Source organism: Anopheles moucheti, chromosome 3 (genome assembly GCF_943734755.1).
Source record: "Anopheles moucheti chromosome 3, idAnoMoucSN_F20_07, whole genome shotgun sequence".
In the NCBI taxonomy this organism is placed as follows: domain Eukaryota; kingdom Metazoa; phylum Arthropoda; class Insecta; order Diptera; family Culicidae; genus Anopheles; species Anopheles moucheti.
The window spans coordinates 23,717,872-23,745,867 of NC_069141.1; the positions used below are offsets into that span (position 1 = coordinate 23,717,872).

Genomic DNA, 27,996 nt, shown 5'->3' on the forward strand with positions numbered 1-27,996 from the left:
AAAGGGAAATAAATGTGACTAATTCTTTGCGAAGCTCACCAAGCCTAAGTTATTATGCCATAATCCCTTACGTTGACACACACATGCCATAATCACATGTTTATGGCGAGGGTTTTGTTTGTTTTGGTATGTTTGGAATGCGTACGCGATAACGCTGGTTGTCGGCGGTGGTTTTGCATGCTACACGTCTTGATTTTTTGGTTTAAATTTTGCACTTTATCTACCATCTACCGTTGTGATGGCCACTCCATTGGCAGGAAAATTGGCACTGGTGACCGGTAAGTGTAGAGAGCGTTTATGAGAACCCAAGTGTAGCATAAAACTAACGCAAGCAAACGCTGTTACGTAAACGCAGGAGCCGGCTCTGGAATTGGACGTGCTACGAGCAAACTGTTGTCCCGCGATGGTGCGATCGTCATCGCGGTCGACCGGAATGTACAGGCCGCACAGGAAACGGTATCATCACTCAATGCAACCGGTGATAATGCCGCGTACGAAATGGACGTCTCATCCGGGGATAGCATCGATACCGTGCTCAAGGCAGTGGTTGACCGCTACCAGCGTCCCCCGACGATAGTGATCAATTCCGCTGGCATTACACGCGACAACTTCCTGCTGAAGATGCCCGAATGCGATTTTGATGCGGTGATCAATGTGAATCTGAAGGGTACCTGGCTGGTACTGCAACGGTTCGGCCGTGCGATGATCGAGCACGAGTTGGCAGGTTCGATGGTAAACGTATCCTCAATCGTTGCACGCACCGGAAACATAGGCCAGTCGAACTATTCGCCCAGCAAAGCGGGTGTCGAGGCGATGACTAAGGTGGTTGCTCGCGAATTTGGCCGGTACAATATTCGTGTCAATGCGATCGTGCCCGGCTTCATCCAAACACCAATGACGGGCACAGTGCCGCAAAAGGTGAAAGACATGATGATCATGCAGTGTGCCTTGCGTCGCTTCGGCAATCCGGAGGGTAAGCTTATGAGCGCCAGAATGCGTGCGCACATCCAAATAAGTAACCAAATTTTACTTTGTGTTGCAGAAATTGGGGAAGTGGCAGCGTTTTTGGCATCGGATAAAAGCAGCTACGTAAATGGTACATCTATCGAAGTAACTGGTGGTTAAGACGAGCTGTTTCTCTGAACCTTTTGCCCCGTCATTCACGGGTCCGTAAACGATACAGGTGTAATAGCTTAAAGCTACCTCTTTTAAAACGTGCTACCTCCGTCAGCCATGCATTTACTGTTGAGAATAATTGTCAACATAATGTTCTCAATATTTTTTAGGCATATTTTGCTACGAACGATGAGTTGAAAAAAGTGGAATAAAAGATTATATTGTGTCAAAAACAACAATAGCACTCACAGATAAGGTTGCCATCCAGCAAACACTTGGCAGAGATTAAGGTTATTTCTCGCGTTGGAGATCAACATCTGCACCTGGCCTTCGACCGAGATGTACTTGTTATCTTCCTGGCCCAACAATTTCGCTTCTACTTGCATTAGGGTTCGCTCTGCCGTCACATTGATGTCGGTTCCTATCGAGAATCCAACCGGTTCATCAACATCCGATTCGTCAGCAGATGTCGAAAGGAATGCTTGATGTTGCTGACGGTTCGCCTTCTTGTTCGAAAGCACGTTCCACGAATACAATGGATCGTACAGTAATACTTCTAAAATAGCGAGAATCACCGTCTGATTCTTACGAAGCACTTCTAGCGTTTTTTCGCACGATCTACAAAACAAACATGATTTTTTAGGAGCGAAATGAAAATTACAACACATTTACTATATAGAGAAAATACGTACTTCCTGTATACACCCTCTACACCACTGATACCCATTCCATCCACGATGTCACGCGTTAGTCGAAACGGTACAGTTTCCGGTGTGGGTAAATTTTTCCCCATCTCGAATGCTATGCCAAAATCGATGTGTATCACTGCGCCGGTAAGTTTGTCGATCAAGATGTTTTGCACGTGCCGATCACCGATTCCAAGCACGTAACCAATCATCGAATTTGCGGCCACACTCTTAATGTAGTTTTGCTGTCGTTCGAACCACACGCCGGGTTTAAGATATTGCTCCAGAAAATAATGTCGAAACACGGGCCGAATTTTGTTGCAAATATCCAAATAGTTCTCCAGCTTTTTCTCCACCGTCATACCAGGTTGAGCGTTCTGCAATGAAAAGTGTTTTGAAAAGAAAACATTAGTGTGGGTTTAATCACCGATCATTGGGTTGGTTGATTGCAAGCAACTTACATTCATAAACTTTTTCCGAGCCGCAGTAGGTTCGATGTCTTGTGGCCGATACTTTACATGCCCGTTTAGCAACCACGCACCGATCGGCATCGTATTGTTACACCATTCTAAGATGCCACTCAGCCGCGACAACGGTACCACCTTGTACGTCCGCACGGACAGTTTCCGGTGTGCCGTTTCTTTGTCGTGGCGCAGCAAAATGTTCAAAATTCCAAACACCTGCTGCATTACTGCATCCTGCCGCATGTCATCCTTGCCCTTTAGCAGCTGCGTTCGTTTGGTTCCATCCAAACACAGGCAGATTAGTTTTTTCGGCGCATTAATTCCTCCCACCCCGATGATCTTCGGATCCCATCGCTTGATGCCCACGATCCGTCCACGATAAGTTCCGCATTGCAACACCGGCAGTTCTACCGTGGGACAATGGATGAGATCTAAATTCTCCAACTGTGCCAATAAGTCCTTCTTGGTCATGGTGTACTCTCGAAAAGTGGGGCTACTGGATACGGTTTTGTTGGCCAACTCAATTAGAGCGAGATTCATTCTTTCTGTCTGTTGCAGTATTTTTCTTAGCGCCGGTTCTTGATTCAGCTTATTATAAACCTCGCGCACACCCATTAACCGGTTATCGTTAACAGGAGTTCTGTAGAAATTAAAAAAAGTTGTTTCAATATGTTGCTGGTAATACAATGGTTCTTACATGTCCCATTGAAAAAAAAGCAAAAATACTTACTCATGTTCGGGTCGATCCTTAAATGCATGCAATTGCGCAAACAAAAACGGTAACGTGTGATGCGGATGATCCAGCGCACATCGTATCAGTACTTTTTGCACCAATGTACCAACGGCACTGCCCACACCTACCCTCGGAGTAAGCTGCGGCAGTACCGCAATAAACTTGTACGAGGGAATGGCAGGCAGGGATTTTTCCACTAGCTTCCTTGCGTTTGTATTCTCCTGATTGTTTAGCCACAGCGAAAGGATTCTAAATATCACCATATCGCTCACGATCGTTGTTTGCTTAGCATACTCCAGATAATAACACAGTGCCAATTCCAGATAATCCCACCGGGTCTGCTCCACTTCTTCAGCCGCTTTTTTATCACGCAGCACGTTTTTGTGCATGGAGTGCAGCGATCGACCGAGATCTTTGCGCCGCTGTTCTGTAGCGCTTGCCGCTTCTGCTTTCAGCCGTATCGCCTCCTCTTCCATTCTTGCCAGATTGGCTTTACGTGCTTCCCACTCCTGCGAGCGGAAGAATTTGCTGAGCTACAAAAAAGAAAGAAGCGCAGTTTAGTTTGTTTTCGTTTGAATGAATATCGTTTGACCTGGTAAATTATTGCCATACCCGTACAAACTCGCGATCGGCATATTTGGCGACAGTGTGCTGCACGGTGTAACTGCGGTCGGCTTCGAAACAACGATGGGTGGATGGTATCGCATCAGGTGCTGCTTTCTTATCACTTTTCTCTCTCAAAAGGACAAAATTTACGCACTTTTCCGCATTTTTGAAGTATTCTGCACACAGTGATTTTATCTCCTCCAGGTGACCTTCTGCCTGAAACTCGCCATACAGTCTGAACGCAACCGCTTTTACCATCGGGTTGTTGTACTCCTTGCTGTTCATTACATCATAAACCAGTTCACGCGCCACCAGACGATGGCCGGACGTCCAATTCAGCTGCGCATTTTCTAGCATCACGATAGATTTTATGTTTGCGGGTAACTTTTCCTTTCCGATCAACACAACGTTTCGTATAGCGCAATCGTCGTATCCTTGCAGGCGCGATTCGTGAATTAAAAGTAACAGAGTGCTGTAGACAGCCGGTTGCACCCATTGACGTTTGCTACGAACCCCGGCTGTGCTTAAGATAGACAACCGTTGCGATAGGATGCATTCCATTAGCGAAAATTCACTGTGAGGAAGATCGTCCTGTTCCTTCCACTTCTGCAACGTATCTGCTTCACAATCGATATGCTTCCCAAAATGTATTGCACCGAAATCTTCTATCTGCTGCAGCATTCTCAAGCGGCACAAACTATGGTAGATATTTTTAGTCGATTCAATGCTGGTTAGCTTGAAAATATCGCTAATCGCTCGCTGTGCTTCAACGATGGCTTTCTCTACCGCTGGCTCATCTCTCAGCTGTAAACATTTCAGTGCGGTGTAATGGGCTCGTTCGAAGATCTGTGACTGCACCTGCAACCCATTTATGCCAGCCGTATCGCGCTTTACGTCCGAGTGATCGGTGTCGATTAAATCGCTTATAACGTTCCAGTCCGACAAACGCCACGCACATTCGTAATCAATCTGCTGTGGTACATGCAATGATCTCGCTAACCCGTACAGACAAGAATGTTTCAGCGTTTGTAAGAAGCTCTGGCTTGTACCTTCCTGAGCGCTGTGGCTGGTACCCTCGCGTGTGTTTTCCCGCCAAGCCGTTGTTGCATCTTGCATGACCAAACATTTAGCGTAATTCTGGTCCAACAGATAGTATGCCATCTGATCGTGAATTGGATTCAGAAAGGATTTAACTGCATCATTATCACCAATAGCCAGATGGCAAGTTTTCATTATGTCCAGAAGGATGGGATGCTTTTTCCACGCACCGTTCTGCATTTGCTCTTCTTCACGAGCCCATAACTCACCGTACAGTATCGCTTTGAAGTGTGCTTGACAATATTGGGCAGCTTGTGCGATTTGCAGATAGTTAATGGACATTTTATACTGTGGAAACCTATGAAATGAAGGGTCGAAGCCGTTAGTAAGCCATTCCTTCTTATATTCAACCGTGTAAACATCACGTACAGTTGATTATGTATCCTGGCACACTCCACACTCGTTAGCATTAGCTGTATCGCTTTAGGATCATTGAAGATATGAGGCACTTCACTTTTCGCGACATCAAATTGACTGAAAAACTCATTAATCTGTAACAACAACAAAATACACAAATTTTAGAAACTATCCAATAATAATTATATATATGCTAGAAGAGAATATTTACAAAATTTGCAATATGCTCGATGATCCTCTCTTCGAATTGTTTTAACACAATTTGTATCAGCAGTGGTACGATTTTTAATGCAACTGTGGTTTCCTGTTCGGCTAACTTTTTCAGTACAGTGTTGTTGCCCAAAAATAACAGCAGCGCACTAGACAACTTCTGCACAAAAACGTGATATTCAATACGTGTATCTACCAGAATCGTATTTAAAGCCAACTCCCGTCCTGCAGTGTACGTGAAGAGTTTTACTTCCTCGGGAGCATTTACCATAAATGGATGGAGTGTTGGTAACTTCGCTGCGGAAAAGAAAGCACAGTTTAGTTGAAACTGATGTGGATAGTTCACTTCCTGCATCTACACAAGATCCAGTCCAACACATAAATATACAAAAATCACCCCGTTGGGTTATTGATTATTGCACCAGCTAGCTCAGCAGCACTCGAGCGGCTAGACGTTTTCACATCAGCAGGACACAAATTCTGACCTCCGCACTATAGATGCTTACCCGCCAAAGCATGGAAAGTTTTTCCGCGAAGAATGGCATAGCAAACTTGTGAAGCCATACATCCCACCATAACATTTTTACTCGTTATCAATACGTTCATTTCGCTCAGCAACACATCAACGCATCGTTCGATCGCTTCCTTAGAATTATTGATCTGCAAAACATGTATTGCAATCAATGTGGTGGTCAGTTGTTTATGCTCCAATTGTACCATACCGTGTCGTAAGCAATCATTTCAGCATCTGTCTTAAGTAGCATTGTACCCAAATCTATCGGTCCAATTTCACCTAAACAGCGGAGAGCTTCAATCGATCGCTAAAAATGTATTTGAATCGAAACGATAAAAATTATACGTTTAGAATTACAGTATATAATTTTATTTTATTCAACAACCTTACCTTATCGAAAGGAGAGTTTCGCACAACTTCCAGCAGAATGTATATCAACCGATGTAGCACGCTTTCACCGTTGCAGCCATTCGATGCAGACTGATCGAGCAATTCGTCGCACAGCATCTTAAGCTCTTTCTTTTTCGTCGTAAGCTGTTTCCAAAAGTAAGCGTAAGTTTAGAGTTCAAGACTAATTGTTTAGTTATGTGAAGAATAACGTACCATAATTTTTAAAGCAGCTAAATCTTCATACCTAAGATTGGGCAACTCAATAAGAGCAGCAATTTCCTCCCTGAGCAACAAACTTTCAGTGCCAACCGTCTTTTGGCGCGAAATCATCAAACGCAACTCATCGAATCGGTCATCATTAGGCAAGTAGTTGAGCTTACCGATCGCGCTACCGAATGTGTTTGCGTGTTGTAAAATCAAAAACTGCAGCAACGATAGAGATTTGTCAGCAATTTTTGAACACGGATCAACACTTTCTACCTCCAGCAATGATGAGACGATAAAATGCAGATGTTCGGACAGCAGCTCAGAAGCATCGGTTGACGTTACCACAATGCACAGAAAACGTTCCATACTGTTCAGTGTTGCTAGGCGTAATGTGGGAAAAGATGCCAAAAGGTTACACAGAAAGTAAACGACATCTCGCACAAGATACGGTTTGAATGAACGTTCCTTCTGCTGACCAATGTACTCATTCAAATGATCGAGCAGAACGGTATACTGCAATAGGTGAATCATTTTCTGCTCACTTTCTTCGGCAGCCCATAGCCATCGCTTCACTTCCATCAGCGTCTGCTCAATGGCCGTACTATTTTTCAAGCATAAATTGCTCAGCAACGCGTACTTGATCGATAATGTTCCCCAAACCGATTCTTTTAAATGTTCAAGTGCTATTGCGTAAGTGGCTTTGGTTATAGACAGATCATCAGCTAAACGGCTGGGCAGGTCTAGTTCCGCAAGTTTTCCCAGCTCATCGTTTTCATTCAACCGCAATGTTAGATGCATGATGATTTCAGTTGCGTGCTCTTTCAGATTTATCGTTTTTAAAAAAGGTGCAAGTGCGTTGTGCATTCGACCGGCCATTTCGTTGTACTTGGGTGTCATTCCGTCGCATTTGGCATATTTCGGTAGCAGAAAGGACACGCATTTTGGCGTTATACTCTGAAAAAAGAAAAACATTACCTTCGAATTGATACCTACAAATGCTTTTGGAACGCCGAAGAAGTCACCTACCTTCACCATTTCGGTTTGCTGTAAGCCGATCGATGTGCAGAACTGTTCGAACTGCTCCGGTTGCATGCAAAGAATCACGAACGCGATATTTTTCCTAAAGTGTTGCACAAATTCTTCAATTGAGCGTACTTTTCCCGCTATTCGATACGGAAAATGCAGCAAACGATTTCCTTTGGCAAGCCACAATTGTAACACGGAGTCCAGATGCGTTTGAAGCAATTTTCGAAAGTCAATCACGCCGTACCTACACGCAATTCGCATTGTAATTGCCAATTTATCTGCAAAACAGGAGAATGGATGTGTGTGTCATTAGCTCACAGTGGGTATCAATGGTACGAAAGGAGTCTTACCATGATTGACGTTTCCCGATTGCATTAACAGCACACAATCACACAGAGCGCGTCTACGCAACATAAAGTTCGTGCGGTGTATTCCAAGAAGCAACTGAAGACAGCAACTTATCACATTTACCCGTTCGTCCTCATCCGTAACGGCAGATACCAGCTCGTCAAAGTTGATCTTATCGTACAGCTGCATTTGGAATTGGAAGAATGACTTTGGCACTGATGCTACATCGTTGTACGCCCAGTCGGATTTCATAAATTGCAATAAATTTCTCACTCCCTCCAACATGACTCGGTAACTTGAGCTGCTGAGAAGTGGAACCAACGTGCTGTAAATGGCGCCGTGCCTCTGGGTGTGGATGTGCTGCGGATAAGCTTTGAGCAGATATTTAATTTGAGCAAATATTTTCGCCTGCAATTGCGCAGAATACGAATCCTTGGCACACTGATGGACAAAAATATGCAGCACTATCGTAGCATTACGTGTCATCTCTTCGTATGGGCTTACAAATGAGGTTAAATCTGAAAAAAAAAAAACAAATAAAACAATAGCCTCTATCGAAAATAATATGATCATCGCCCATGCTCAAGGGTGTTACCTACCGGCGTACAAATCAATGATCGCCTCCGCGATAATGGGGTCGGTATGATAATCTTTGCAAACATCTGCTATATGTTGGAGGACCCATGTGGCAACTGTCTTGTGTGATGCTTGTTTCAGTAAAATTCTGCTCAAGTCGAACATATAGAACAAATCCAAGCTGTTGTGCACGTTCAGCACCAACTTGTCCAGAAATTCGTGTACCTCATTCGTGCATGGCCCATCGTACTGTAAATATTCCGCTATTATGTTTTGCAGGCACCGTTGGCATTTCTGTTCCAAAGAAAGTTGATCTGCTTGCAACATCGTCACGGACGGAGAATCTTCACGCTCTGTGGTATCTATCTGTTCTATTGTCCATTGAAGTATCATCGTATGTTCCGTTTCCCGTAACAGTTTTTTTACCGACCGATGATACGGGCCACGAAACAAGGTCAACAGTCGTTCACAAATACCGTTCAAGCTGTTCTCATTTTGTGACGCACGGTTTTCCAGCAGCCGTTTGAAACCTTGATTTAGTTGATCAAATTTAATCAGTGCTTTCTTGTACAGTGGGCTCCTGTTACACTGCTCTTCATTGTACGCTTCATGGATGAACAGTATATTTATCATCTCCAGATACAGTTCCAAAGTGTAGCTGATGTGTATCATGTCCATAACCAGACGATGGCTATCGTTCGACAGGACATAATTATCAAAGCTTACTACTTCACAGAGTCGCAAAAACAACGGTTCGTTTATACTAAAGTAAATTCTGTCTGCAGCTCGCGATTCATCCGTCTGCTTCATACGTTCCTCTAATGGTATCAAGTCTTCCAAGTTGTGTAGTCGTAATAATTGCTCTAACGTTTGCATTTGCTTATCTTGCTCTTGGTAGAAGTGTTCTACCAGAACGGAATGTTGTTCTTTGTTTGTTGCGATCTTATCTTTTTCCGCGACAGAACGCTTGGTTACCACGCATAGTATCAGAATGTGTGCCAATGTTTTTGCATTCAATTGTTCCTTTCCATGTATTATTGCTTTGGATTGAGCTTCACGCGTTTGGGGATACAGGTAGTTAAACAATTTAGTCAATACATCATCGACATTACCCAAACACTCCACGCTGCCCACCGTATCCAGAATGCATTGCACCGTAACGATATTCACGTTCGTCTTCTCCACTGCATACGTGTAAAAAGCTTCCAGTACTGTACCATTCAAGAAGCTTACGTTAGGATATTTCCGGTGTCGAATCAGCAGCTGAAGAAGCAAATTGGATTCGCCGTTGGTTATGGTATTGGTGTTGGTGCATCCACGAAAAGCAGCAGCAATGATTTTCTCCCACAGCTCAATTTGTTCATCTTTGCATGCTCTGGCCAACGATCGGCTGGTTAATTTTTGTTCAAAATTGAGCAACGCAGTGCAGCATAGGTAAAACGCATTACGTTCGTTGGACGATTGCAACGTTGGTTGGATGTTACACAACAAGTGCAGCACGTGCAAGTAGTCTTCGTTGCTAATAGCTACCTCGTATCTCTCAAGAATGGCTGCCAATACAAATAACCTGAAAAGAAAAGGATACCATAAATAACACTGCTCAGTCATTTGGTATCTCTAGTAACAAAAAATGTACCATACCAACATGGATTGTAATGATTCGGAGCAGTACCGACCATATCCACTACGCTTTGAAGTTTGTTAAACTGTTTATTTCTCTTAACGGCTGTTTCATCGCTGTTGTCTTCCTTCCAGTTATCTTCATGCCAATAAATCTGTAATTGAATAGTTGAAAAATGATTACACACCACAAACCATATTCAAGCTCAATCTTAAACCCGGCCTGCCTTACCGTGTAGCACAATCTGGCAGCAAAATCGATGAAACCATCACAAAATTGAGTTTCTCTAACGCCTTTGGACGACGATGATTGCGCTGTGCGGGTCTTCATCTCGCACATTACTATGAAATGGTACTCGCGCAACGTTCGTTTATTCTCTTTCTCGTTTTCGAACGCATATGAACAATCTTTCGTAAGTTGTACAGCCTTGCAGAGTGGCTTTCCGTTGGGGTACAAGATTATCAACGACAAATGCATCAGACGAAACAATACGCTTCTCTGTTGATCAAGATGATTACCTTTCTTGTATATCTTGATAGTGTACGGTACTAATGATTCCAAAAATTGAATTGTTTTGGTCTTGCAATCAACGATGATCTAAAAGAAATATTAAAAAAAAAACGATACAAACCAACATTTACATAAGTTTAACTGATGGTTGCTGGCGAAATGCAAACTTACGGCCTGTACAATTTGTGTAGCAGTACTAATGAGATCATAAACAACATTGATCCTGTCCTCATTCACCATTTGTCGTATGTGATCCATCAAACGGGTCAGATAGTTAGCTAGTAAAGTTGGTTCGGAACAATTGTACACAAATTTTCCTACAGCTATTGAAAGGCAATTTGGAGCTGAAGATTTAGCTTCTTGCAACGAATCCATCACCACGAAACAACCATCGAAAATATCTACAAAAAAAACATACCGTATGTGCTTGGTTAGGGGAATATCTATGTTTGGTTGTTCATATACCTGCTTACCTTTCCACTGCTCGTAAGTAACCGACGTTAGGCACGATTTTGATAGCAGGACGCAATTTTTCAGCGCTTTTAACAGATGCTCTCCAAACTGCTCTCGCATTTCTTCATCGGTCACCACGCGCACAAACGATTCAATCAACTGCCTGTACGAAAGCTGCGGTGATTCTCGATTCATTGCTAACTCAGTTAGCTTGTTGAACACCAAGGCGTATTCCTTATTTTTACCCTGCGTTTGTCCCCTGTTGTTACTGCCCTGCTTCAGGATGCCACTAAACGCAGCATCATATAACGTTGTCCAAGTTGTTTCGAAGGAGTCTGACTTCATGTACGCAAGAAATTCATCCTCTCGGCTGCTCAGGATGCTATTCATTTTGCTGAATGCCTTCTGGCGCACCGTAATCTTTTCAGACGGCATCTCGACCAGCAGACTGGCCACATCGCGATACATCGCTTGTCCGGTTGTAAAGGTGCTGTTGCAAAACAAAGAAACAAATGAAACTATTTAAAACACGTTTCAATTTATCTTGTGTGTATCGGTGCTGTAGAAACGTACCGTACGATGCGGAACGTACGATGCGGATCGTTTCAAGAACTGTTGTTCAAATGCTTAACACGATCCACGTCGTGCTGAAAATCAAATGCTTACTTGATTTGAAGTTTAGCACCAGCACAAAGGAATAAACTGTTGGTTATTAGAAAACTTTAACAATAGCAACATAAATCTCTCTTGCTTTCCATTCATTATGCGTTAATTTTTGGCGCTATAGCCTCGGGGGGTCTGCCTTCCCGCCTTTCCGGATCTTTGTGATATAGAACACTTTAATGATAAAGAAGCAAAACTTTATAACAAAGATCGTTCGCGTTGATAAGCGTTAGAAAATAGAAATAATAGAATGATTTATTCAGTTTTTGCTTCTTCGACCATGCCACTTCGGTATGCACGTCATGTCACAATCGCTGTGATCATACTTTCTGTCGTACATGTAATCATTTTCCCCCATTGCTTTTAATTACACGAATTTTAATATACATATAGTTTCTAAATTGGTATTGCTGGTTGATTATTTTTCCTGGTAAGTTAATCAATGTTTCATGCTGTCTGTATATAAGCGGAGAAATTATTTACATTTCCAAAGAATCCACTGAACTATTTAAATTCCGTTTTAGACACAGTTGTAGAAGTAGCTATGCGGACTGATTAATATAAGCTAACGTAGCTAGGATTTGAAACGATTACAACAAAAGCTGATATTACGACAGTCTGCTCCTGGGGAACAAGCATATTTCCTTTACATAAAACCATATTCAAAATGTCATGAAATTGTCACACAGCACCCCAGCATATAGAGCACGAGTTATCGAGTTATCGAGAGCACCTCCTAACCACCTATTGAAATAGCTACTTTGAAATCATAATATTTGAATCCAAAACAAGGTTATGAATGATTTTGAAGAAAATGGAACAACGGTAAAATGGTTCTTACGTTCCATGGTTGCGATGCATTGCTTGGTTAGATGAGTTTTATGGCAAATACTTTAAGTTATCCACACGAGGAATCACATACAGAGCGCGGCGATACAACCAGGTGCGAAAACGTAACTACCCCCTTACTTCTATCACTTAATCGGCTTCGATTCTAACTAAAACGTATCATTACAGTGTAAATAAAACACTCGTATTCCTTCCGGTTAGCATTGGCTTCTTGGAGAAGCAGGTGTGCGAAGAACTTAAATTACTAGTTAACATTGTTGCATAAAGCAGTCTCTAACAATGCGTGTGTCACAGCATGGAGTATGGAATAAATTCAATCGGTTTTACCCAATTACAACCGCTTCCTTATAAGAGAAACACTACTCGCGATCGAAGGAACTTTAATGACCATCGGTAATACACATTCCGTTCTTGCAAACATTTTGCAAGTGTGTGTGTATTCGTGTGTTTTATACTATGCTAGCTTTCAATTTTATAGTAAAAAAGAAAAGTTTCGCAAAAGCGTGTTCAATAAACTTTGAAAGTAACAGAAAGACATGGAGACAACAGAAAAATATAAAATGTTAAAATTGAAATTCTTTCAAGGCCGGATTAACAAGAGAATATAATTGTGCGATATACTAAATCGTTCAGAATGGTTAACGAATGTGTTAGAGAACGTATCGCTAGTCTCGTCACTCATTATCTTTTTGTTTCATTTGGTGACGTTTGTTTCTTGCAATGATTGTTTTCTGGCCGCACCCGATCTCTGCTTGTTATTTCCATTATCGGTAATGAAGTTTAGCAGATCCGTCCCGTCAACACGTGTGCCGAAGCGTGCAAAGTGAACCCGTAGCGTGCGAACGATATTGTTATCCGGATTTATCGCAAAGCTGCTGTGCGCTGGTCGGCTAGTATCCCTCACAACCGTGTTCACGTCCGTCAGGAACGATATCCACCAGTCGTCCTGCGATGCGCTTAAGAGCGTAGCGGGATTTTTGCCGCAAAACATTTCCATCTGGAAGATGATGGTGATGATGCAGGAGAGCAGAAACTTACTGCTGCCGATGCATTGCATCACCTTGGACGAAGAACCGATCGTTTTCGCCACCAGCAGTAAATCCGTCATCGTGCCGCACCGCAGCTGACGCTCAAACTCACTGAACAGTGCCAACAGCAGACCCTCGGCGTCGTCACGATCCCGCTTGGCTAGGCAGGGCAGCGCGGTAAAAATCATGCCCCACAACGTCCAGCGAGCAGGATGATCATGAAGAACGGCCAACGAACGCCGGAGTAATATTCGACCCTTGCGTACACCGAGTATGGATGTAATTTTGTCCTGCGTAAGCTGACCTATGAGGGAAGCGGATAGATCCTCAAATGATACTTCGAACTCTGCTAGCAGTCCATCGCACTTCGTGTCAGTCCCGGCCGACGTATCTAGCTGACCGTGGGAGCCGTCGTTAGTAACGGCAGCATCACACAGCATGTCCCATTCGCGTAACTTCTTTTCACGCAACAAACCGGCAGCGGCTATGGCGGCCGGGTTAAGCTTATCTTCCAGCTTAAGCACAAGCTTGTACAATGTTTCAATGAGCAACAGCACATGCCTAGCCTTGCGCTGCGTCAAAGATTGTTCGGCCGCTGTTACGCCGTTCCCGTTCAGCTGATCACTTCCCATAACATCGGCATCGATAAGCTTCCTCGGTGCCGTTACACTTCCGCACTGTAACTTTCCGAGCGACTTTTCAAACTGGAACGGCGTATAAGCACGACCACCTACCGTGCCATCTTTTCCATCGTGAGCGCTGGCCGATTTGGATTCGGAACTTCTACGTTCTCGACTCAAATTCAACAATCCACCCTTGACGTTCTTCGTTAGCATTGAAAGCAGTAAAAGCTGGGCATGTTCTTTCGGCTGGGTAAACGGATGGCTCAGTTGGTTTTCCTTGTAGATACGATTTTCGTTTTCACCCTTCGCCGCTGCCGATCTTTGCTTGTAAACGGTAAAGTAGTAATCGTTCAAATACGGCAAGTCAGAGTTGAGCTGCGTTAGCTGTATGCCGATCAACCACTGCTTGTCCCGCATGCTCATCATGTTTGCGTATTCATCGTGTTCTCTCGGTGGTACGCCAGCACCTTCCGGTATACCATTGGATAACCGCAATCGTTGCTGTTGCTGCTGTTGATAATGCATCTGCTTAACGGATGCTGGCCTGGGATGGTTTTGCGATACGTTCTTCATCATTCCATTGTTGAAAGAGTTGGCAAGCTGTCGGTTAAATGCTAGCATCGGATGGTTTTGCTGTATTTCCTGCACTAGCCGTTGGTTAAACTGATTGTTCTGCAGTGGAGTTGGACTGCGCTGCAGCAGAAATTGCCCGGGAGGCCCTGGATGACGCTGTGCCAGTGGTGGACCAATTGACACCGGTGGGCCTAAAAATCCTTGTAGCGGCGAACCGTATGGACAACGCGGTGGAAAAGCAGGATGCATTGCTAGATTGTTGATTGGTGTCGAGTACGGTCGTGTAGCTAACATATTGTACGGCAATATGCCAAGCGGAAGACGATTCGGATGGTTCATCAGTGGAGCTGCTGCTGCTGGTGGTGGCGGTCCCGGTGGAAACAAGGCACAGTTCCTCGCTGCCAACAGGTGCGGTGGTGGTGTCATCATCGAGGGCGACACTCCCAACGGTGGAGCTACCGACGTATTTATCAGCGGCATGGATGGTATCGTCTTAACATCCTTAGTCGGTGTAAAATGTTCGCGAGGTTTCATCGGTAGCGTTAATGACGGACGAAATGATTGCAACGGTTGCTGTGGTTGTGCAATTTGTTTCTGAAATAAATGAAACGATTGTTGATTTTGTTGGTGCTGATTCTGTATAATGCTTCGTTCGATATCCTCCACCGAGAGCATTTTCATTGGTGGAAATAACGCAGGAGGCCTTGAAGGTTTCTGCTGGCCAATCGGATACGTTGGAGGTTGTGGAGGTTTAAAAGCGACATTCGGATGTGGCGATGCAAATGGAGTTACGTGCGATTTGTGATCGGTGTACTGCTGCTGTGCGGAAGGTTGTGCCTTCAATGGACTACCCCATATGCTTGGATCCAGCCGTAACTTGCTCGCAAACTCATCGCCAATGCTCTGTGCAACCGCACTGCTTCGACCGCTCTCATCGTTGGTATCGTAGAACGTCAACTTCGAAAGCTGCAAATCCAGATCGTAATCCTCGAACAACAGATCGCCACTGCTCCCATCACCGTCATCGTCGTCCCCGGGAAAGGAAACCGCCCCTGTGCCATTCCTACCACGTTCCAGCCGTACGAGGTTTTCGTGAATGTCTTCCCAGTCTCCTTTGTCCGCCGAACCGAACGTTTCATCATTCAGGGCGTCGTATTCTTCCTCGTCCGAAATGTCTTCTTGACATCGCCGTTGCATCGGCGAACGCAGTACGGTTGTGCGTGCCTGAAGGCATATTCGGTCAAGCTCATCATCGTCCTCTCCGTTCTCCGCTGGAAGATTGGTATTAAATCCGAAAAACGAACCCATTCTGCCTTTCACTCCTCATCGAAACACACGGCAACGGCACACATTAAAGCGGATCGCAATTTTTCACGCACACGAAACACTCAGCTTGGAGCTGGAATTTTAGCAATGCGAGGAAAGTACGGTACATCCACGAAACTGTCCAGGCACTCTCGCAACGCTGCGCTATTGGGTGTACAACACAGCTAACAAAGCAAACCGCTAAACTAAAGTTTAATCTACGCTAGTGGATGGTAGAACGCTTCCGATGAAAAAACTCCTGCTCAATAACCATCGAACCAACAAATAAATGACAACCTTCGAAGCGTTGTCAAATGCGGCCTCTTCATTTTCCGGGTACAAGTATTGGACACTGCATTATAAATGGACATGTTGCCAAAGATACCGCCATCCGCGATACAGCGGCTTTTCATCAAAACATTACCGCTTCCCTTTCAAGGTCGCCGAATTGTATCGCACATTCAAACGATGTAGGATAATGCAGTGTTCGAATAATGGACAGTCTTAATGTAAGGCCTTATTTTGCAGTCTGATACGAACGTAAAACTTTAAGTAATACTCACCAACGATGGGCTAAACAGTACGCAAGCCAAAATCTTTCACCGCAATTCCGAGAAGCTTGATCCTACACAAACACAGCTGATTTCTATCAGTAGCGTTCAAATGCGTGCACTACAGCGAGTGCGCGGAAGTCACTTTCTACAAATTAACAGAGCCTCGACTCGAAGTTTCCAAGGGGAAAATGGCCAAAGGCGTCGTGATTGATTCTTCTTTGCGTCGAAAGCGGGACTAAACAAAAGCTTTGCACCGTGCAGGTTCTGGCAATAGCGCAACACTGTCAACTTCCAGATGGCATCTAATGTCATTTTGAATTTTGAACATAAACACCCAAGCCATTTAGATGTGTTTGGATGGATGTTAGCGCGTTTTTAGATTCGATTCGTGATCCAGAAAGAGTGAAAACAAAAAACCTATTTTTGCACTATGTTTATCGTTTTAACGAGTAAAGTAGCGTAAAACATTTCAGTCGCAGTGACACAGCATGGAACATCGGGTAAATATATGAGCTTAGTTATTTATCCAACTCGTTGATGGAGCAAACACGATGTAGGAAATGGAGAGCGCGCTATGGTAATATCCTAAAGTTAAGACGCTGTACCGATTTATAATTCAACGTACGTGAGCGCATCGCTTTCGGTTGGATATAACCTGGAGTGAAGAAGTAGGATACGATTATTTGTGAGCCACTGCACAAATGTTCGCCTTCTACCGATCAGTACCTGCTGAACAGTTGTCGGTACACTTTCACCGGTACTACACATAGGGTGACCACATCATCCTTGGCATTGATGATCGCTTCAATATCTTCATCCTGCATCCCAACGACAACCTCCTCGTTGACCTCTATGATTTGGAGCCTTCGTTCCAGACCTCGTCGTTCTGCCGCGGTGTTTTTCCGGACAAAGGTGATTTCTCCATTCATAAACCGGAACCCGAAACCTTTCTGCACATCTCTCGCAATTGTCACGTACCGTTCATCTGGTCTGTAATGACATCGACATTAAATTATCCCAATGTCCCACGGCCCAAGACGCTTGTACGAATCTTACTTGTCTTTGGTGCGTAACCTTATACTATTACGCAGATTCTTCCGGACCAAATCACGCACACGATCTAGCTCCAACGCGGAAAGTAATTCATTTTCTAGACACAATATTTCATCCCCGTACCGAAGGCCTGCCATATATGCAGGACTTCTTCGAGTGACGCCACAGATGAGAATCTTGCCTTCGTGTATGCGCCTTCCGGTAACACCAATTTTGCCTCCTTCACCTTTGCGTACGAGCAGCTATAACATTTCAGAATAAGAACATCATTACGAATATTTCTCAAAACCCTGCCCGCAGTTAGGTACTTCTCTAATTCCATTGGCGGCTGGGAATCGCGCAATTCGTATGGGATAACGCTGCTGGACATTACTCGCACCTTCAATGTTCACGGCGGATCTGTCCGAGGAAACAAACAAATCCTGCTGTTCCCAACTGATCGACATCGATCTTACGCTTGTTTCGAATGTTTTCGTCAGACTGATCTTGGGTTCCAAAATTTGATAACCACAAACGCTGTCTATTTCGCTGTCCGTCATAATTATTATGACCGATAAGCCGCGGTCCGTTTGGTTTGTGTTTTCAGAGATGGGGAAATCATTGCTCTTGATAATGATTTTAGTGTTACCTCTTCAAAAACATGGTGCTGCATGTATTAGTTCTGATTACGAATAAAACTACCTGAACAAACCGTTTACTGGGGGATGTATCGGACGGAACACTACGACACTGCTCCATTCGAATCATTGCTCTGAACGTATTAATCCGATCTTTATTCCAATAAAATTATAGCAAAAAGGAAAAAAGGATAGTACGAACAATTTGGCAAAAGAAAGCAAAAAAGGCTATCTTTAGTTCCACAAATCTAGTACAGATGAAAATCGTTACGTTCACCACACATTTTAGCTGGTCGTGCGCTTCGAGAGTTTGCTGCCAACCGACTTCACTTTGCGCAGCAGAATCTAGACGGAGAAGTGGGTATCAATAGACAAGGAGCCAGGCGCAGTATGAATGCCTCACTTACCTCATTTTCCACCGCAATTCGTTCTTGCATCTTTCTCCGATTCGCAGCGGCGCTGGTCACTGGCGAAGCATTCGTCGAGCTCTGTGAAACAGCAGTGCCGTTTTGCGTTAGGATTTAGTTTAGCTATAAGGTTATTGTACAATTATACATACACTGCGCTTCGCCGGATTACTGTTTTGTGTCTGCAGCGTTGGCCTGGTCGTAATGATGCGCCGAAGCAGGATTTGATTGGTTCGTTCGATTTCGCGCACACGTTCACGGCTGAAGGAAATATTGTGCTGCTGTCCGGGAAGTTTCCGTGTAGACAATCCGCTTCCCAGTGCGCCCGCCACCGTACGCCGATGTACTCTGCCTTGCCCCGAACCCGGCATCTCGAAACGTTCCAGGTGATTGGCTATGAAGTCAATGTGCATCAGATGGCCATCGGGTTCGATGTCCTTTGGCGGATATTGGGACACCCGTATCTGCCCCCGTTCGTGCCATTCGCCGTGGTCATTCCTGTCCTTGATTTGTTCCTCGCCAGAGTCTTCCTCTTGCTCGGTGTGAAATTCCGACTCGGAGTAGTGCTGCTCTGGGGTATCCGGATCCTGTGTCGTTAGTTCCTGTTCCGATTCCGAATCTTCCCGCCGTTGTAACTCTGGCATCGGTTGATGAAACTCGTCGTCGTACGGAACGAACGATCGCTTAGTGAATGAGCGCGAAAGTTGCTCCCACTTTCTAATACCACCAACCATCGTTTCCGGTGTGGTACGCCCAGGGAAGAAGTGAGAATTCATCGTTTAGGCTACAGCAATGCCGAAACCAACCGAAAGTTAGTCAATTTTCCCAGGATGCTTCTGTGATTGCAAAAATAGCTACCTTCTGCTGTTGCTGCTTCAGCTGCACCTGACTACTATTGCTGTACAGAGCAATACGCTCGAAGGGGATGATGTACGTATGTTTAACCATTTGCGTTACCATGGTAATGAGGTGGAAATGCATGCGTCAAGTTCAATATTAAACGACTGGAGGAGGGTCACATTCGTTTCACATGATTGGTTATGAATCACTTTCGATTTTTACTTTTGAGTTTGTCGTAAAAAAATCTATATTTCTATATAAAAACACATGGCCGGGGATATATACACACTTTAATTAATTAATTAAATTAAATTAATTAATGAATTGATTTAATAAATTAATTATTTCTATCTCAAAAAATCCAATTCAAATAGGTAGTTTTAAACTACAAACAACAATGTATATTAAAGCATTATTTTACAATTTCTGATAAATAGAATAGTGATCAAAACTAGCGTATTGGGTGAATATGATGCCAATTCATTAATCAGAAAGAGTCTTTGAACTGAACGAATGAATCGGAATCTCTGAATCTGAATTTGAAAGATTCATAAACCATCCAGGCTTTACGATCTCCATTTATGAGCTTGTCCTGAGTCCTTAGTCTTCACTCCTCACTCAAGATTCATATGAATAATGTTTCTAAAAAGATTCAAAGATCGAAAACGTCTAGCGAATATCTTGTGGTCGTTCATCATTAAACTATGAGTGATTTGTTGTCTCTTACAACAAGTACCAATGATAAATTGAAGCTCATGGATACTGCAACGCAAACAATCTTTTTTGTAAACATTTGTGGGCATATGTTGTTCAACGCCGATTTGTATAATTTGAACAACATTTGTATCAATATGACTATAAGTTCCTATCATTCTTTAGTCACCGAACGAGGAGATGTAATGTTTTCCAACGGAGATGCCAGCATCCAAATAGATCATGACTACCCTGTCTAAGGCTGTGTCACACCGAAAACGTTTGAACAGAGTTTTTATAGGTTGAATGCCATGCACAGGTCGACCAGCAATGGTCGCCAATACAGAGCTGACAACAAAATTGGCAGGCGATCTTTTCTAACAAACACCCGAACGCATCTCGCGATCATCCGTCATCGGACACCGAAGCAGCTTCGGATCAAGTAACCGGGCAGCATGCGCAGCGAGAGGTACCGACCGGCTTAACCGTGAAACAACCCAACCAGAACCAAGCGTCCCATGCGCAGTCAACATACGCGGGTGGATGGAAGGCGCGCATGCGCTAACATTAATTAACGTTGACCTCGCCGGTTGAACTCTGTTGGGAAGAGGCAAGCAAGCGTTTGTGATGGGTACGATGGCAATTTCACGGTTCAATGAGCACGCGAGATGAACGCGAACAGTCAAGCATGACGTAGCAGGAGGTTCCCGCCATGAACTCAGCATCGTGGCAGCATAATTTCTTCGACCCTTCGAAGGCAACTCGGGCTTTCTTTCGATGCGGGTTTGCGTTGTGTTTCGTTCTCCATGCTGACGCACTCTTTCGTTTATTTCTTTTCCCCATTCTTTCTATGCTGTCCCATCACCGTCAGTGCTATTCTGCTCTATGTGCCGTGCGCGAGGGGTTGCCGTGAGTTGATGCTTCTGCTGTTGCTCTTCTGCGTGCTGCCTGCTGGTTGCTCTGCGATCCCAGTGCTAGATCGCATCAATAAGACGATCAAGCGCCAACCCAGCCATGATGATGACGGGACGAGACTTGCTGGAGCGGATCCCCTACGGACCGCAACTATGGAAAGAGAAACACTTCGCGATCGTACTCGGCGAGGCATTTGGTCGAGTAAAATGTTTTGTCACAAGAATCTTTGTAGCGACCCTCTGGAGGAGAAAAGAAAAAAAGTGTTTGTATTGAAGAATATACGCAAAAGGACAGGCATTTTCACAACTCACGCGTCTCGCGACATGCGTGGACCGCTTCCTTAGCCTTTTCCTTCATGTCCGGCGGGAGCATGGCGTCCAGTTGGGCGAGCGTTTTCTGGATGTTAAGTTCACCCTTTTTGTTCATCTATAAAAGGATGTGAGAATCATCTACGATCTGTCCCATATCGTTCAACTACAACATGTTCGCTTACAAACATACCGTTCCTGCCATCTGTGCGATACACAGCGTGTAGCACTTCAGTTCACGATCCTCTACGAATATCCCATTACGCAGATCGTCCAGCATTTCTGAAACGCATGGGGATGGGTGCATAAGTTTTTGCGAACGAGCTGCTATCACACCACAACTTACCGGTGGTAACTTTAAACTTGGGAGCACAGGCCGAACGCATCATATCCATCGAGTTGATCAACTGTTTGCGGGACATCTGTAATGCAACCAAATGGAACCATTTAGAGGACGAATACTACCATCACACCTGCCGACACTCACCGCACCATCCACGAGCGCTATCTGACTCCAGAGGAAAACCATAAAACCGATCAGATCCCATACCCACAACCAACGGCTTGGTCTTTTCATGGCTAAGCCGTACAACCACTGCCGACCATTTTCAGGTGCAAATCGTCACTAGTCGCATAAAAAAGGGAAGACATTCTTTTACGATCGGTGTTACTTATACTGAACCGTAGTTTCCTTTTGTTGTAACGAAGGGAAACCGAAGACAGCAATTAAACACTAATTAAACGGTGCCGGTGTCTGTCAACGTTCTGCACTTGACGAACGGATAGCTGCCAATTAGCACGTCAACTCTCGCGCGGTTGACCTTTAGTAGCGAAATGCTTTACCAATATCATTTCCTTTCACATTCATTAGTACCTGAAATGTACGTCTGCCTGCACATGTTCGTGAATCATGAAATGATTTCAATTCCTCATGCAAAAAACAGTGAAACAATACCATGATGTGATCTTCCCCGCGATCGACATTGGGATTGTCAGTTTCTGGTTCGTGCCAGATTACAAAATATGACCCAGAGATAGAATTTGTGCTTTTAAGACCAATGTAAGAATAATACAAGTTGACTATTTAAAAAAAAACCATGACACGTGACACAAAACGTGTGACAAATACCCGGCCAGTTCATTCCTAAGAGCCCTACTTCTGTATTTCTATCTAAATGGGGTTAAGTCTGTTGTAAGTCTGGTTGAGTTGTTATCAAACTTTCACCAATTGTTAATTCAAGGGCATCAATATTGAGTTTGTTTGCGAAACAGTAATAACATTTAACGACCTTCCTAAGCGAATTAGTCTTCAGCGCTATTAATTAATTTGATTTTTATCTTCGTGAGTATCTTTTAATCCAAATTAATTTATTAAGAACTCAGGTACGAGTTAAACCACCCGTTCCAGGAGTTTTCGGGGCAAGTTCTTCACTTGTTTCACTCATGATGTCTCGCAGTCGCAGTAGCACAGACTATCCGGTTGCTTGGGAAACATAACCATTAAATGCAGGCGGACAAAACCCATGGATGGTTTGAAAACATTCGCCTTGGCTTTTGTACACAATCCCATTGTACACAATAAACAACCCATTTGGTAAAATGACCGGCTAAGGGTTGCATCATTGGCGAAGCGCCACCGACCGTACGAAGCGCACATTCAATCAGCAATCTTCCGCCCGCGTTGCCTTTGCATCGCGCTGCGTGCCTAGTCCGGCCACTTCCCTAACTTCGCTACCCAACAACAAAAAGAAAACATCCACAAAAGCGCACCCTTCTACCGGGGTGTGTGTTGTACCGCTGCAAAGAGTCGCGCGACGTGCTGTCGTCGTGGATGTCATCGCCAGTACTGTTCAGCGGCCACGGTATCGGTGAGAGCTGAATTACATTTTTCAACCATTTCAACAATTTCGATCAGGGTCGCATGCGCGGTTGCAGGCACGCGAGTGTTTCGTTGCAAGCACCCACAGCAAACCGGTACCAATAGCGTCGACCGCGCTGGACGGTTTTCGATGAAAAACCCCGAGCCCGGGCTGCACCGGTTGTCGGAACGAATAATTTGTTCGATTGAAAATTTCTTACGAAAAATTTCAACAAACGTACCGGGAGCGCACGGTCGCAGCAGGCGGCAGCGTCTGTACCGGGTGTGTGTCAGCTACGTCATCCACTCTCTGATTCGCGCCAAACGCTTCTTCCATACCAACACACACAAAGCGTGCTACGTGTGGTTTGCGCCAGCAAGGGTAGCTACCATGGCAACCGCGTGTACGGTCCGCTTCGTTCGCGTCTTCACGCACCCACTCCCACGTGCCGAACGGCTCTGACCGTGGCCCAGCACGCGCATCACGCGTCCCATTGCTAAAGGGTTACGCGGTTGGCCGCGTGCTGTCACTTGTGTCTACAACGCGGACGGCACGGTGCAAAGTTTCTACCAGGAGCGCAGCACTCACAGCGGAAAGAACCACATGCAGCGCGCCAGTTTATCGATTGCGAACCCCCTTGCACGCGTGTAGCATCCGTTCCAGTGGTGAAACATCGCATTCAAAATGGTGCCTATTAAGAGCCGTATTTCGTCAAAATGTTCTGAATGCGGGATTGAATTGTTTGCAGCCGTTTGGAACTAAAAATTAAATAAGGCTTTTAATATTTAATCTCAATTGAAAATGTATCATGTAGATTAATTGCGAATAAAGCTTGAAATTATCGTTCTCAGAAACGGTTTTGCGACCATTGACAATCGATTGCTTACCCCTGTGTGTCAAATCAGATTTGTCTTGTAAACAACGTTACCCTTTTCAATACGCAATTTTTCCTTTGTTGGGCCCAGCGGATTACCAATTTGCAAACTTTCAAAGAATTGGGACAAGTGAGGACAAAGTTGGGTACGAAACCGACGTTCGCTTACCAAAACGAATGGTTCGAATTGGTTGAACGAACCAATGGATTAGACCATTGGTAATCGCATTTTGCAGTGCTGCCGGAACAACGAAGCAAGCAAGGGAGCTTTCGAATATTTACTGCTGGTTATAAATGCGGAAAATGGTTTCCATGAGCACACCCACAAGAGAGTAGAAATAAACGGTTAAAGGAAGGCTTTCTAACAGTTTTCTCTTTTAGAAACGGGTGCCACATATTTTAATTTGTTGTCGTCTGCAGGAGAGTCCTTGAAACCGAACACGATCAATTGCCGTCGTCTGCCAATCGAATAAACCGGCCTTTTTGGCGGACGACACCTTAATGCCATCGATTCTCGGTTCTCGAGCTAGAAGAATATTTAAGCTAACGCAGCTCCTTCTTGCTACTAAAAATACCTAAGGGGGTTACAACCAGCATCACGTGGATTGTAATGTTGGTCATGGTCATTCGTGCATCCTCATTCACTCCGGCATGCTTTCCGTTAGTTTCTATCTTTCTCTTCTGCAAATGGGTCATAGCGATCTTGCAGTTTTAGGGAGAATATTTTATAGGCTTGTTCAACACCTTAATATCCTTCCTTCATGGTGTAATTGGTCCAACCTAGAGTATCTTTTATCTTGTACATGGTATTGATTGGTGCAAGACTCAAGACAAGATTCAAGATTGATTTAATTTGCCGAACCAAAATGAATGTTTCCATGGGTATCAAAACTGTGAAATTGTATTTAATTGTAAATTACCAGTAAGTTGTAGAACCCAGGACAGATTTTAAGTACTGATCCTAAGTAGATGCTTTGATCGGATGTTCAGTTGCTACATAAATGAACAGCACACACATTAACATATTTTTCACATTTTCATGTTTAACCGTCTTCCATCTCGGTTTTCTTCTTCCATATCCTAAGCATATTTATAGAAACTCAACATTTGTTTTGTTTGTTTGTTTTCGTTCTTCTTTCTGCTGCTTGTTGTTTTTCTCCATTACTGTGTGTTTGCGCCGTGTCTGTAAAATGTTGATTTCCTGCTCCCATATACATAATATTATACCGCGTGTGTGTATGTGTTTTTTGTTTGTATGTGAGAGGACGGCGGGGTGTGTATGTGTGTGTGTGTCTATATTAATTAATGTTTTTCGTACGCGTTTTTGTTTGTTCTTTTGTTTTCTTTATGAAGGCCGAAGCGCATTGCTCCTTCGCAAACACCCTTATCTCCTCTCCCTCCTCCTCCTTCCTACTATTAGTGCTACTACTAATCATTTCCATCCGATAGCCTAGTGTTTCGAAAGATGTGTTTGATATCTTGTTTTGTTCAAGAAAAGCGATAAGATAGTACAGTGGTACGAAGGATATAATATGCTTCTGTTGTTTGTTTTTGTTCTTTTTTTATCAAATAACTCGTTAGCATAATTTTTGTTGCATTTTGTTATAAAAAGTGTTTAGTTTTGTTTCGTTTTGTTTTGTTTTCTTCACCGGGCCCCTAAAAATGTCGCGCGTACTCTTCTTTTACGCGAGCTTTTCAAAAGTTTGCATGTCCAAAAAAGCATTATTTTTTGTTTACAAAAGTCACATCAAATCACACGACGCAAGCAAACACAATTTTTGTATTTTGTGTAATCCAATGTGCTATCACATTTCATGAGGATTTTCTTTTTGCTTGTTACCGTATATTGTTGCAGTGATTGAAGGGAAGTAAACAAAAGTAACGTTATATGCATTTGATTTTAATTTTTATATTCGTTTTGAAGGGAAAGCATGTTTTATGATTGAAAATCGACACGCTCATATCCAGCCAAGGTAATGGAGCTATTTGTACAGTTATCCAACACATACAACCATATCTCGGGTGTGCATACGCGTAACTCGCATGCACAAGTCAAGGGATTTCAATGATCGCATAAAGGACGAACGCATTAATGGTAGTGGTGTGCGAGTTTTCCTTTTTTCTCTTGCAAAGAATTATGAAAAAAGGGCAAATAAAAAAACCGTTTACACAAATAGCAACGAGATCAATTCAAATTATAACGTAACAATTCACATTACTCTGTATCACTAGCATAAAGATTACCTAATCTCTTTTTCTCTCTCTTTCTCTCTCTCTCTCTCGCTATTTAATTATCAGGGCATTCACCACACCGGAATATATATTAAACAAAACCGGTATTTATACGCGAAAAATTGTATGCATTTTGTCTTCCGGTGCCTTTTTCAAACTGCACATCCGTTTTGCTCTGCAATACGATCACTTCACGATCATTTATTTGTTTGTGGAAGGGCGACAACCCCTCTTTTGAAAATCAATTTTCCGAATGGAAAACAGGTTTTGTATCGGTTTTAGCTTTTTTGTTTGTTTGTTTTACTTTTCCCATCCTCGAGATGCGCAGCCACTTGCTACAGCTAATCTTACATATTGGTTTGTTTGTACTCTAGTGTTTAGTTTTATCTCTTCCGTGACACACCCTAAATCTCCGCTAATCACCGAACGGCCGCTCGTGCCGGCACAGCAACGTGCCACACAACGGCATTCGTTTGCACCGATTTTATCGCCAACAAAAAAAAACCCGATCCTGCAACCCGGTTGGAAGGGCTGTTTATCGTGTGTATCGAGGCAAGAACTCTTAATTACAGCTAGGTCTAGATCTTAGCATACTTGTACAATAGTTTCTCGTTTACTTGCGCGTGTTACTAAACATTAGGGGTTTATAAATGGGAGGGGGCGATGTTATTTTGTTTTGCTCTTCTGCTTTGTTTCTTTTAATGTAAACTGCTTGAAAGCGATTATAGTAGTCCGATTATAATATACACAACACGGCGTTCGATTTGGAAAACCCACCCAATGCGAATTACGACCCTACACAAGACTACATCCTAATCATACGCTTCGGTAGGCTTAAAACGACAAGAGGAAATTTGGGGCGTAATGTGATGTTTCCGTGCGTGTGATGGCTTTCGTTTTGATTTGACTATATGCGCGAGACTGCATTTTGAAATCTTCTACTAGTGGCGCTAGAATAGAGGCAATGAATCATTTCTTTTGTGTGGCGCTGCTTCCCTTCACATTTCCCCGCAGCATGGCGCACTTGACACTTGAGTTAAAAAAGCCGTTTACTTAAAGCCGCTACATGCGACAGGGGAGGGTGTTTTCCATCTACGAGTACTCTCTCTTTCTCTCTCTCTCTCTCTCTCTCTCTCTTTCTCTCACACACACACACACACACACACACGTACAAACACATATACACAATACCGTATTGCCCCCTAATCTATCATTCGTTCTTATCGGTAAATGGTTCCAGCACAGATTCGTTATGATTTTACATTCGACTACTGTTTTGGGGGAGGTGGTTGGTGCTACATTTTTTTTATTAAGCATTTTTACGCTTCCCCCACAACCCAAACCGTACTACAAAGTACAATGAAACAACACGTAGAACATTTAGAAGGAAAAACGGAGACATTTGGGAACGTCTCCAAGTTACAACCATTACGGCAATGCAATGCTATCGATTCGTTTACTACGAAACAAAACAAAAAATACAGAACACATACTTATAGTAAAACGAATTTTAAAAAATCAATCTCTTATTGCACACTCCACACACACACACGCAAATGTTAAAACTTACAAATAATTACCAAGAAACAAACAGGGATGTAAACAGACTAAAATTTCCCAACAGTGTGGGTGCACATGTCAATGGGACGGGACAAATCCTCTTAATTGCTAACGCGCACAATAAAAAG

At 43.7% G+C, this 27,996-nt stretch overlaps 6 protein-coding genes across 6 annotated transcripts; 1 reads left to right on the plus strand and 5 right to left on the minus strand.

The window, feature by feature from the left end:
* The first annotated feature begins 134 nt into the window (after window positions 1-134).
* LOC128302428 (estradiol 17-beta-dehydrogenase 8) lies at window positions 135-1,346 on the plus strand. Its single transcript, XM_053039250.1, has 3 exons — window positions 135-278; window positions 356-973; window positions 1,043-1,346. The coding sequence occupies exons 1-3, from the start codon at window positions 239-241 to the stop codon at window positions 1,123-1,125; spliced, it is 741 nt and encodes a 246-aa protein (XP_052895210.1). The 5' UTR covers window positions 135-238; the 3' UTR covers window positions 1,126-1,346.
* Window positions 1,313-11,383, minus strand: LOC128302427 (serine/threonine-protein kinase ATM). Its single transcript, XM_053039249.1, has 18 exons — window positions 10,936-11,383; window positions 10,634-10,863; window positions 10,184-10,549; window positions 9,973-10,106; window positions 8,355-9,898; window positions 7,758-8,273; window positions 7,408-7,685; window positions 6,388-7,335; window positions 6,175-6,318; window positions 5,993-6,091; window positions 5,777-5,930; window positions 5,272-5,567; window positions 5,073-5,194; window positions 3,612-5,001; window positions 2,997-3,532; window positions 2,264-2,906; window positions 1,809-2,179; window positions 1,313-1,734 (listed from the first exon to the last, which is right to left on the minus strand). The coding sequence occupies exons 1-18, from the start codon at window positions 11,381-11,383 to the stop codon at window positions 1,362-1,364; spliced, it is 8,592 nt and encodes a 2,863-aa protein (XP_052895209.1). The 3' UTR covers window positions 1,313-1,361.
* Window positions 11,384-11,809: 426 nt separating this feature from the next.
* Window positions 11,810-16,018, minus strand: LOC128301531 (protein PAT1 homolog 1-like). Its single transcript, XM_053038073.1, has one exon. It carries the CDS (start codon window positions 15,957-15,959, stop codon window positions 13,122-13,124), a length of 2,838 nt encoding a protein of 945 aa, XP_052894033.1. The 5' UTR covers window positions 15,960-16,018; the 3' UTR covers window positions 11,810-13,121.
* A 1,054-nt stretch (window positions 16,019-17,072) lies between these two features.
* LOC128304316 (syntenin-1-like) lies at window positions 17,073-18,032 on the minus strand. The gene is made up of 4 exons (XM_053041490.1): window positions 17,872-18,032; window positions 17,567-17,805; window positions 17,237-17,500; window positions 17,073-17,165 (listed from the first exon to the last, which is right to left on the minus strand). The coding sequence occupies exons 1-4, from the start codon at window positions 18,007-18,009 to the stop codon at window positions 17,120-17,122; spliced, it is 687 nt and encodes a 228-aa protein (XP_052897450.1). The 5' UTR covers window positions 18,010-18,032; the 3' UTR covers window positions 17,073-17,119.
* Window positions 18,033-18,465: 433 nt separating this feature from the next.
* LOC128300767 (uncharacterized) lies at window positions 18,466-19,467 on the minus strand. The gene is made up of 4 exons (XM_053036956.1): window positions 19,446-19,467; window positions 18,740-19,371; window positions 18,588-18,668; window positions 18,466-18,525 (listed from the first exon to the last, which is right to left on the minus strand). Exons 2-4 carry the CDS (start codon window positions 19,361-19,363, stop codon window positions 18,466-18,468), a joined length of 765 nt encoding a protein of 254 aa, XP_052892916.1. The 5' UTR covers window positions 19,364-19,371; window positions 19,446-19,467.
* Window positions 19,468-20,942: 1,475 nt separating this feature from the next.
* LOC128304317 (general odorant-binding protein lush-like) lies at window positions 20,943-21,920 on the minus strand. The gene is made up of 5 exons (XM_053041492.1): window positions 21,831-21,920; window positions 21,690-21,765; window positions 21,537-21,625; window positions 21,347-21,461; window positions 20,943-21,274 (listed from the first exon to the last, which is right to left on the minus strand). The coding sequence occupies exons 1-5, from the start codon at window positions 21,918-21,920 to the stop codon at window positions 21,186-21,188; spliced, it is 459 nt and encodes a 152-aa protein (XP_052897452.1). The 3' UTR covers window positions 20,943-21,185.
* Between the last annotated feature and the right edge of the window lie 6,076 nt (window positions 21,921-27,996).